Source organism: Pseudophryne corroboree (assembly GCF_028390025.1).
Source record: "Pseudophryne corroboree isolate aPseCor3 chromosome 3 unlocalized genomic scaffold, aPseCor3.hap2 SUPER_3_unloc_6, whole genome shotgun sequence".
Taxonomy (NCBI): Eukaryota; Metazoa; Chordata; class Amphibia; order Anura; family Myobatrachidae; genus Pseudophryne; species Pseudophryne corroboree.
The window spans coordinates 2,759,521-2,771,521 of NW_026967552.1; the positions used below are offsets into that span (position 1 = coordinate 2,759,521).

The following is a 12,001-nucleotide window of genomic DNA, read 5'->3' on the forward strand; positions in this document are numbered from 1 at the left end:
AAATAAATGGACTGTGTGGACGCTCTTGTAACTATCCTGTAACCCTGGGAAACATCTGGTTGACCCAGACGTCTGGTGATGTTTTGGTCCAGGCGTCCCGAAAACCTTCCAACTCTGCGCCCCCCAAGGGGGACCCCAGGTGAGCAGGAAAACCGTCATGCCACGGGATTGTCAGCAGGTCTGTTCTGCTTTTCTGGTGTCGACTATGAACGACCTCTACCTCTGGTTCCACGAGTCTGTTGCCACAAAACCTCTGCTGGCTCGGTACGACAGCGATCGAATGAATTTAAACACTGGTCCCGAGCAACCTCCTCTAACGTGTGATGTGGTGCTCGAGTAACAAGTAGGTAGAAAGGTAGATGTCACTGCAGTTGCCTGCGAAATCCACTTGTCTAACTCATCAAACATCATCTAACCCCCAAATGGAATAGCCTCTACTCTCTATAAAAGGGAAGCGGCGGAGGAGCTGCGCTGCTAGCCTACCAGGGCTTAAGTTATAAGGCAGCAGCGTATGAGAAGCCCTCGTACTAGCGCCGACTGCGGGAGGAAGTGTGCGGGGGGATATAGCCCGGGTCCCGGCGAGTGCAGGGGAAGCTGCGGCTGCTAGCCACGAGGAATATGTTGTTTCAGCGGGAGGGGACGCTCTTTTCAAGCGCCCCGCTGTGTGTTTAAGAGGCGGCGGTATACGCTGCCGCTGACATCCGCGCTGTGTCTCCCTCAGCCCTCCGTCTGTAGAGGAAGGAGGGGCGGGCGGGGGAGCTGACATGAAGCGGGAGTGTATAGCCGGCCAGGGAGTGTTTCAGACCGATTGTTCTGTCACAGCGGCAGCGGAAGGAGGGGGCAGCGGGGAAGCTGCGCTGCTGAGTCCCAGGGCTTAGAGCCAGAAGGTAGCAGCGTTGTGTGCGGTCCACGGGAGGAAGTCTGTCAAACTGCCTCCTGGATCCATGAAGAAGCTATGGTTACCGTAAGTGTAACTGTAACTAGGGCCCCTTTACAACCAGTACTCACTGCTGACTCTGCGCTCCGGATTTTCTGAGGAGAGATGCAGATCCCCTTTAGTAGGGATCATTGTCTCTCTATTCTTAAGACTTTCGTCCCCCTTTACATTAGGGTAACTCAGTCTCGGTACTGAAATGGAGGAGGAGCTCCCTTCTTGTGCTTGCACCTCCTTGGCACAATTTTTCAAACTGAGGGATGTGAAGGGGGAGGAGCCGGCTGTGCAGACAATGCTAATTTTTAGATTGTGCCACACCTCCAGTTGCAAGCTTCACACCCCTACTGTATAAGACTCCAGTGTCCCCTAGTGGATGAAAGAGAAAGGAGGTTTACTTCTTTCTTTCCCGACCGCTCTTCTATGCAGAAGGGAAATATCTGCTGTTTATTGAAAGATGCTCCCTGTAAGGAATATAGAAATTTGCCACTTGTAGCTGAACTTGCAAAAGACCCCCACCCAATTTACATCAGTTAAATTAAAGTCTCCCATGATTAGGACTTCTCCCTTTAAAACCAATTTAGTGATGTCCAACAATAGATTCCTGTCCAAATCCTGCTCCTGGCCAGGTGGTCTACAGATCACCCCAATGCGAATATTGTCCTTCTCCCCGGTTTCTGTGGTGACCCAAAGGTCTACTATATACAAGAAATTATTTAATACCTGCATCATCTAACAAAATGAAGGTTATTTAATAAAAGGTTGCTAAACTGAGAAATTTAGATCCCATACAAATTAGACGCTCCACAAAAAACACAATACTACTTATATATGATCCCTAAAAATAAACTTCTGCTTGTTACTTTTAATAACATTATAGTGCTGTGTGTAATAACTCTCTACATGTGATGTTTGTCATGGATAGCCTTGTGTTATAAACACCTAACTGAGAACAGGGCTGATGGTGGAGGAGGGTGTAGGATAAGAGATTGCTGTAGTGACTGAGCAATGAGAATATGTGACTTCTGTAATAAGTGTTTATTACTCACCTGTGCTGATATCTGTAGGGATCTCCTCCTCCTTACACTGCTGATCACCCCTCACATACGTCTCTTCTTCTCCCTCTGTATCTTCTGCCTTTATATCAGTCACATACGTCTCTTCTTCTCCCTCTATATCTTCTGCCTTTACATCAGTCACATACGTCTCTTCTTCTCCCTCTATATCTTCTGCCTTTATATCAGTCACATACGTCTCTTCTTCTCCCTCTAAATCTTCTACCTTTATATCAGTCACATACGTCTCTTCTTCTCCCTCTGTATCATCTGCCTTTATATCAGTCACATACGTCTCTTCTTCTCCCTCTATATCTTCTGCCTTTATATCAGTCACATACGTCTCTTCTTCTCCATCTATATCTTCTTCCTTTATATCAGTCACATACGTCTCTTCTTCTCCCTGTATATCTTCTGCCTTTATATCAGCCACATACGTCTCTTCTTCTCCCTCTATATCTTCTTCCTTTATATCAGTCACATACGTCTCTTCTTCTCCCTGTATATCTTCTGCCTTTATATCAGCCACATACGTCTCTTCTTCTCCATCTATATCTTCTTCCTTTATATCAGCCACATACGTCTCTTCTTCTCTCCTTATATCTTCTGCCTTTATACGAGAAAGACGTTCTACCTAAATAACCCAAAAAATACAATGGCATTTGCATACAGTCAGATTAAACTGAGGTGAAACAGTATAATATCAGTGTATAAGACACACAGCTCCTCTACAAATCATATAGTGACAGTCACTTTGGTATATTGCTGAGACCCTAAATCCCACCTACCTGATCCTCCTGTGGGATCCTGTGATTCTCCTCTGTACAATACTGGGAATACAGAGAACGGGGACATCTCTCTGGGGTATCTCTGTTACTGGGCCCATCTGAAGGAGACACACAGTGACTGAGTACAGTGTATATATGTGATTATCAGATGATGTGTGTATATAGGGGGCCCCATACCTGCTCACCCCTGTACAATACATGACAGTCTCCTCTTACCCAGTGATGTGAGGGGCCGGTGATTCTCCATCATCACGTCCTTGTAATGACCTCTGTATCCCTCTATATACTCCCCCTCCTGCATGGAGACATAGACAGTGACATCGTGACACCTTATAGGAACCTGACACACACACAGTGATACAGTCATCACCCAGACACATCCCCCAGTGTTACTGTATAATGTCCCATTCCCAGCAGTCACCTCTCCAGTCATCACCCAGACACATCCCCTGGTGTTACTGTATAATGCCCCATTCCCAGCAGTCACCTCTCCAGTCATCACCCAGACACATCCCCTGGTGTTACTGTATAATGTCCCATTCCCAGCAGTCACCCAGACACATCCCCTGGTGTTACTGTATAATGCCCCATTCCCAGCAGTCACCTCTCCAGTCATCACCCAGACACATCCCCTGGTGTTACTATACAATGTCCCATTCCCAGCAGTCACCTCTCCAGTCATCACCCAGACACATTCCCTGGTGTTACTGTATAATGTCCCATTCCCAGCAGTCACCTCTCCAGTCATCACCCAGACATGTCCCCTGGTGTTACTGTATAATGTCCCATTCCCAGCAGTCACCACTCCAGTCATCACCCAGACACATCCCCTGGTGTTACTGTATAATGCCCCATTCCCGGCAGTCACCTCTCCAGTCATCACCCAGACACGTCCCCCGGTGTTACTGTATAATGTCCCATTCCCAGCAGTCACCTCTCCAGTCATCACCCAGACACATTCCATGGTGTTACTGTATAATGTCCCATTCCCAGCAGTCACCTCTCCAGTCATCACCCAGACACATCCCCTGGTGTTACTGTATAATGTCCCATTACTGGCAGTCACCTCTCCAGTCATCACCAGGACACATCCCCCGGTGCTACTGTACTCACAAGTCTCCTCGGACCCCAGTCACTTCCCTGTATTATAACTATAGATATAAGCGACGTCACTGTGACTCTCCCAGATCCCCTCACCTCCCCAGTCATGTCCCTGTATTATTACTATAGATATGTGACGTTATTGTGACGCTCCCAAATCCCCTCACCTCCCCAGTCATGTCCCTGTGTTCTTACTATAGATATAAGTGACATTATTGTGACACTTCCAGATACCCTCACCTCCCCAGTCATTTTCCTGTATTATTACTATAGATAGAAGTGATGCCACCGTGACACTCCCAGATCCCCTCACCCCCCCCCCAGTCATGTCCCGGTATTATTACTATAGATATAAGTTATGTCACTGTGACACTCCCAGATCTCCTCACCTACCCAGTCATGTCCCTGTTTTATTACTATAGATATAAGTGACGTTATTGTGACGCTCCCAGATCCCCTCACCACCCCAGTCATGTACCTGTACTATTACTGTAGTACCCTAGTGATCTGAAGGCCTTGGGACACTATGAGGGGGCAAATCAATGAATAAATATGTAGATCTATAAGGTAATAGAGATGCTGCCAACTGATATATGTGATAATAACTTGGATCTTTCTAGTGATCCAATAATGTAGTGTGTTTATGCATGTTATTATTCTGTGCCTGCTGAAGGTGAGGGGACTCTGGTAAGCGCGTAGTGGAGATCGTGGAGAAGCTTCCAGAGGTCCCGTGTGCTGAGAGAGGTGGCTGGGCGCGTGTAGTGGCGGTTTTGTTGGTGGGCTGACTAAGGGGAGAGAAAAAGGCTGGCGGCTGAGACGAGGGAGCTTACAGGAAGGCGGTTCCCTGCGAGTGAGAGAGCCCCTGTGGGGGAAAGGAATTGGATGTTTTCCGCTGCGGGTGAGAAGCGCTGTGTTAATTTTCCCTGGTGGACGCCGAGCAGGGAAGTCCCGGTACCTGGTTGTCATGGAGAGTGCTGGGAGGCGGAGCGCTGGCGGGGAAGGCTAGTACATGGGAGGAGACTGCAGTGCAGGCAGCAGCTACCAGGAGTCCAGCAGTAGCAGACAGTTTACCCCCCGAGGCAGAGCTGTGTCCCTCATCCCATCCAACCCGCAGGGAGAGCCCGGTTGTTGGAGGAGGTGGAGTCGGGGGGAGGTCCAGACCGGGCACGCTATCATTGTAAGTGCAGGATGCCCCCATATAAATCCTGCTAATCTGCATACTCCCCTATCATCCTTTAACTATTAAAGTACCAGCCGCCAGCACAGTAGCACAGGTACCAGCAGCATCGGTGGATCTGAGGAGTATAAATAGCACCTCTAGAGACTTCATATCCATTAGATAATGACCAGCCGGGTACCAGTCAGAGTGCGGTGGTGTATAATGATGAAAGCAGCTCGGAGAGAGCGCAGGGTTGCCTAAACTTGGAAATGATACACTAGGGAGACTAAGCACCACTCACCTATCAGGTGCCAATAACCGGGACTTCTGTATGTTCTGGAGCCACCCCCATGGATCTACAGTGGAGCTATGCTTGTACTGGCCACAGGTAACACAGATCATCACCCCACTATATGTAACGAGTAGACCACGGGTGTCAGGGATTCCAGGGTGGAGAGCTCTACGTACTACCTTCCTGTTTCAGGTTGTCTAGGAGCGCTACAATTAGATCTTCCATGGAAACCATGCTATTCATTGCCGTGAAGTAGGGATTGCTCAACAATCGTGAGGACGATTGCTCGAAGTGGATACCCATATAACCCAGAGTACTTCTTATACACAGACACGAAAGGGCCGCAACCGTGCACGATTATAGTAAGAGAACCCGGGTGGTTTTTCAAACGCAGCCCCACAACTTTCTTGTGGAATCGTATTTTTTGTATTGCATGCATTACCTTATGTATAGGTGGGGTATATTATTATGTATAGGTGGGGTATACTATTAGAACGGTTCATGGTTTGAGTATTATATGATATAACTGTATAAGGTGGCCTATAACATCTTGTATATTAAAACTATTATACTTACCGTCGGAACTGTCTCCGTATCTCTGGAAGAGCCTGAAATCAGAAAGGAAAGGTACGATTGGTAAATGTGCATAGTCCTATCTAGTTACATCACATACTAATGTTATAGGCGACCACTACAGGGGTAGGATATTTCTTAAGCGATTAGAGTATTGGGGTCTAAATAGCTTGGGTGGAGGCACATTGCACATATACACTGTACCCCCAGGTAAAAGAGGGGTTACATTACTATAGATATGTGATGTCACTGTGACACTCCCAGATCCCCTCACCTCCCCAGTCAGATCCCTGAATTATTACTAGAGATAATAAGAATTTACTCACCGGTAATTCTATTTCTCGTAGTCCGTAGTGGATGCTGGGGACTCCGTAAGGACCATGGTGAATAGACGGGCTCCGCAGGAGACTGGGCACTCTAAAGAAAAGATTAGGTACTATCTGGTGTGCACTGGCTCCTCGCTCTATGCCCCTCCTTCAGACCTCAGTTTGGGAAACTGGGCCCGGAAGAGCTGATATTACAAGGAAAGGATTTTGGAATCCAGGGTAAGACTCATACCAGCCACACCAATCACACCGTACAACTTGTCATAACCATACCCAGTTAACAGTATGAACAACAACTGAGCCTCATGAAATGGATGGCTTATAACAATAACCCTTTATTAAGCAATAACTATATACACGTGTTGCAGAAGAAGTCCGCACTTGGGACGGGCGCCCAGCATCCACTACGGACTACGAGAAATAGAATTACCGGTGAGTAAATTCTAATTTTCTCTGACGTCCTAGTGGATGCTGGGGACTCCGTAAGGACCATGGGGATTATACCAAAGCTCCCAAACGGGCGGGAGAGTGCGGATGACTGCAGCACCGAATGAGCAAACACAAGGTCCTCCTCAGCCAGGGTATCAAACTTGTAGAACTTAGCAAATGTGTATGAACCCGACCAAGTACCAGCTCGGCAAAGCTGTAACACCGAGACCCCTCGGGCAGCCGCCCAAGAAGAGCCCACCTTCCTTGTGGAATGGGCTTTCACTGACTTTGGATGCGGCAATCGAGCCGCAGAGTGAGCCAGCTGAATCGTGCTACAGATCCAGCGAGCAATAGTTTGCTTCGAAGCAGGAGCACCCAGCTTGTTGGGTGCATACAGAATAAACAGCGAGTCAGTCTTCCTGACTCCAGCCGTTCTGGAAACATATATTTTCAAAGCCCGGACTACGTCCAGCAACTTGGAGTCTTCCAAGTCCCGAGTAGCCACAGGCACCACAATAGGTTGATTCAAATGGAATGATGATACCACCTTTGGGAGAAATTGGGGACGAGTCCGCAATTCTGCCCTGTCCATATGGAAGATCAGATAGGGGCTTTTACATTACAAAGCCGCCAATTCTGACACCGCCTAGCCGATGCTAAGGCCAACATCATGACCACTTTCCACGTGAGATACTTTAGATCCACGGTCTTAAGTGGCTCAAACTAGTGGGATTTCAGGAAATCCAACACAACGTTAAGATCCCAAGGTGCCACTGGTGGCACAAAAGGGGGCTGAATATGCAGTACTCCCTTTACAAATGTCTGAACTTCAGGTAGAGAAGCCAGTTCTTTCTGGAAGAAAATCGAAATCTGGACCTTTATGGACCCAAATTTTAGGCCCATAGTCACACCTAACTGTAGGAAGTGCAGAAATCGACCCAGCTGGAATTCCTCTGTAGGAGCCTTCCTGGCCTCACACCAAGCAACATATTTCCGCCATATGCGGTGATAATGTTTTGCAGTTACATCTTTCCTGGCCTTTATCAGCGTAGGAATCACTTCATCCGGAATGCCCTTTTCCTTTAGGATCCGGCGTTCAATCGCCATGCCGTCAAAAACGCAGCCGCGGTAAGTCTTGGAACAGACAGGGCCCCTGTTGCAACAGGTCCTGTCTGAGAGGCAGAGGCCATGGGTCCTCTGTGACCATCTATTGTAGTTCTGGGTACCAGGTCCTTCTTGGCCAGTCCAGAACAATGAGTATTGTTCTCACTCCTCTTTTTCTTACTATTCCCAGTACCTTGGGTATGAGAGGAAGAGGAGGAAACACATATATTGACTGGAACACCCACGGTGTCACTAGCGCGTCCACAGCTATCGCCTGAGGGTCCCGGAATGAACACTGCTGACAGTGCTTGCACGTGATTCTCTGCCCAACAAAGAATCTTTGTGGCTTCCGCCATTGCCACCCTGCTTCTTGTGCCGCCCTGGCGGTTTCCATGGGCGACTGCCGTGATGTTGTCTGATTGAATCAGCAATGGTTGGTCTCGAAGCAGGGGCTCCGCATGACTCAGGGAGTTGTATATGGCTCTTAGTTCCAGTATGTTTATGTGCAGACAAGTCGCCTGACTTGACCACAGCCCTTGGAAGTTTCTTCACTGAGTGACTGCCCCCCACCCTCGGAGGTTTGCATCCGTGGTCACCAGGACCCAGTCCTGTATGCCGAACCTGCGGCCCTGGAGAAGGTGAGCACTCTGCAGCCACCACAGAAGAGACACCCTGGCCCTCGGAGACAGGGTGATCAGCCGATGCATCTGAAGATGCGATCCGGACCACTTGTCCAACAGATCCCACTAAAAGATCCTGGCATGGAACCTGCCGTAAGGAATTGCTTCGTATGACGCCACCATCTTTCCCAGGACTCGCGTGTAGTGATGCACCGACACCTGTTTTGGTTTCAGGAGGTCCCTGACCAGAGTCACTAACTCCTGAGCCTTCTCCTCCGGGAGAAACACCTTCCTCTGTTCTGTGTCCAGAATCATACCCAGGAAGGGCAGACGCGTCGTAGGAATCAGCTGCGACTTTGGAATATTCAGAATCCAGCCTAGCTGCTGCAACACTTCCTGAGAGTGTGCTACGCTGATCAACAATTGCTCCCTGCACCTCGCCTTTATAAGGAGATCGTCCAAGTACGGGATAACTGTAACTCCTTGCTTCCGAAGGAGTACCATCATTTCTGCCATTACCTTGGTAAATACTCTCGGTGCCGTGGACAGACCAAACGGCAACGTCTGGAATTGGTAATGACAGTCCTGTACCACAAACCTGAGGTACTCCTGGTGAGGTGGATAAATGGGGACATGCAAGTACGCATCCTTGATGTCCAGAGATACCATAAAATCCCCCTCTTCCAGGATTGCAATGACCGCCCTGAGCGATTTCATTTTGAACTTGAATCTCTTGAGATAAATGTTCAGGGATTTTAATTCAGAATGGGTCTTACCGAACCGTCCGGGTTCGGTACCGCAAACATAGTGGAATAGTAACCCCTTCCCTGTTGAAGGAGGGGAACCTTTACTATCACCTGCTGGAGGTATAGCTTGTGATTGCCGCCAGTACAACCTCCCTTTCCATGGGGGAAGCTGGCAAGGCCGATTTTAGGTAACGGTGAGGGGGCGTCACCTTGAATTCCAGCTTGTATCCCTGAGATACAATTTGTATAACCCAAGGATCCACCCGTGAGCGAACCCACTGGTTGCTGAAATTTCGGAGACGCGCCCCCACCGCTCCTGGCTCCGCCTGTGGAGCCCCAGCGTCATGTGGTGGACTTAGTGGAAGCCGGGGAGGACTTTTGTTCCTGGGAACTGGCTGCATGGTGCAGCTTCTTTCCTCTACCCCTGCCTCTGGCAAGAAAAGATGCACCTCTGACCTTCTTGCCTCTCTGAGAACGAAAGGACTGCATTTGATAATACGGTGCTTTCTTGGTCACTGAGGAAACCTGAGGCAGGAAAGTCGACTTTCCAGCTGTCGCTGTGGACAAGAGGTCCGAGAGACCGTCCCCAAACAATTCCTCACCCTTATAAGGCAAAACCTCCATGTATTTTTTAGAGTCGGCATCCCCTGTCCATTGCCGAGTCCATAAGACCCTCCTGGCAGAAATGAACATTGCATTAATTCTAGAACCTAGCAGGCAAATGTCCCTCTGGGCATCCCGCATATATAAGACGGCGTCTTTTATATGTCCCAGGGTTAGCAAGACATTATCCCTGTCCAGGGCATCTATGTCCTCTGACAGGGTATCAGTCCATGCTGCTACAGCGCTACACATCCAGGCTGAAGCAATAGCTGGTCTCAGTAGAGTACCAGAGTGTGTCTACACTGACTTCAATGTAATACATCTTTCATTGCAATAATCATATAACGGATGGCCTTGGTCATTTTAGGCTGTAATTGTGCCTCATCATCGTCGACACTGGAGTCGGACTCCGTGTCGGCATCCGTGTCAACCATTTGAGATAGTGGGCGTTTATGAGACCCTGACGGCCTCTGAGTCGCCTGGGCATGCCCGGGTTGAGAGCCCGGCTGTCCCCCGGCTGCAACATCATCAAACCTTTTATGTAATGAGTTAACATTATCATTTAAAACTGTCCACATATCCATCCAATCAGGTGTCGGCCCCGACACCACATTTATCTGCAATTGCTCCGCCTCCACGTAACCCTCCTCATCAAACATGTCGACACTGCCGTACCGACACACAGCACACACACAGGGAATGCTCTGACTGAGGACAGGACCCCATAAAGGCTTTTGGGGAGACAGAGAGAGAGTATGCCAGCACACACCACAGCGCTATATAACTCAGGGATATACACTACAACAAGTGATTACCCAATAGCTGCCGAATATATAACTTTTTGCACCTAAATGTATGTGCCCCCCTCTCTTTTTACCCTTCTGGTACCTGGATACTGCAGGGGAGAGCCTGGGGAGCGTCCTTCCAGCAGAGCTGTGAAGAAAAAATGGCGCTGGTGTGCTGAGGAAGAAGGCCCCGCCCCCTCAGCGGCGGGCTTCTGTCCCGCTTTCTGTGATAAAAAATGGCGGGGGATTTTACATATATACAGTGGCTGACTGTATATATGTAGGTTATGCCAAAAGGTACTTCAATTGCTGCCCAGGGCACCCCCCCCCCCCCAGCGCCCTGCACCCTACAGTAACTGGAGTGTGCGGTGTGCTGTGGGAGCAATGGCGCACAGCTGCGGTGCGCTACCTTAAATGAAGACAGGAGTCTTCAGCCGCCGATTTCGCCGTCTTCAAGCTTCTGTTCTTCTGGCTCTGCGAGGGGGACGGCGGCGTGGCTCCGGGAACGGACAATCGAGGACAGCTGCCTGTGTTTGAACCCTCTGGAGCTAATGGTGTCCAGTAGCCTAAGAAGCGCAACCTAGCTGTGAACAGGTACGTTTGCTTCTCTCCCCTCGGTCCCACGTAGCAGTGAGCCTGTTGCCAGCAGAAGCTCACTGTTCTTTAACTAGCAGGCTCAGGAGAGCCCACTAGGAGCACCCAGCTCTGGCCGGGCACAGATTCTAACTAACTGAGGTCTGGAGGAGGGGCATAGAGGGAGGACCCAGTGCACACCAGATAGTACCTAATCTTTTCTTTAGAGTGCCCAGTCTCCTGCAGAGCCTGTCTATTCCCCATGGTCCTTATGGAGTCCCCAGCATCCACTAGGACGTCAGAGAAATAAGTGATGTCACTGTGACGCTCTCAGATCCCGTCACCTCCCCAGTCATGTCCCTGTATTATTACAATAAATATAAGTGAAGTCATTGTGACGCTCCCAGATCCCCCTCACCTCCCCAGTCATGTCCCTGTATTATTACTAGTGTTATAAGTGAAGTCACTGTAACACTCCCAGATACCCTCACCTCCCCATTCATGTCCCTGTATTATTACTATAGATATACATGATGTAACAGTGACACTCCCAGATCCCCTCACCTCCCCAGTCATGTCCCTGTATTATTACTATAGATATGTGATGTCACTGTGACATTCCCAGATCCCCTCCCCTCCCCAGTCATGTCCCTGAATTATTACTATAGATATGTGATGTCACTGTGACATTCCCAGATCCCCTCCCCTCCCCAGTCATGTCCCTGTATTATTACTCTAGATATAAGTGATGTAACAGTGACGCTCCCAGGTGTGTGATATACATTTGCTTCATACTGAGCAATATTTTCAATCCCCACAATTACATATAATAAAATTAATAATAATAATAATAATAACAACGACACTAAAGTCTGCACCCCAGTATAAAAATAATAACAGATGTCTTTAAAAGCAG

At 48.8% G+C, this 12,001-nt stretch overlaps 2 protein-coding genes across 3 annotated transcripts in view; one reads left to right on the forward strand and one right to left on the reverse strand.

Moving 5' to 3' along the window:
* LOC134984496 (zinc finger protein 850-like) overlaps positions 1–12,001 on the forward strand; it is a gene marked incomplete at both ends in the record, with an annotated part of 147,111 nt that overhangs the window by 63,534 nt on the left and 71,576 nt on the right. The gene's annotated exons all lie outside the window — the stretch shown is intronic.
* LOC134984491 (oocyte zinc finger protein XlCOF22-like) overlaps positions 1–12,001 on the reverse strand; it is a 350,792-nt gene that overhangs the window by 23,078 nt on the left and 315,713 nt on the right. The window contains exons 2-5 of one of the 2 annotated variants that reach the window (XM_063950057.1): positions 5,903–5,934; positions 2,991–3,069; positions 2,771–2,872; positions 1,981–2,616 (exon numbers count right to left, since the gene is read on the reverse strand). In XM_063950057.1, coding sequence (XP_063806127.1) covers positions 1,981–2,616; positions 2,771–2,872; positions 2,991–3,024 — 772 coding nt within the window. In that variant the 5' untranslated portion in view covers positions 3,025–3,069; positions 5,903–5,934. The remainder of the gene's footprint in view (positions 1–1,980; positions 2,617–2,770; positions 2,873–2,990; positions 3,070–5,902; positions 5,935–12,001) is intronic. The other variant, XM_063950058.1, reaches the window with a different exon arrangement.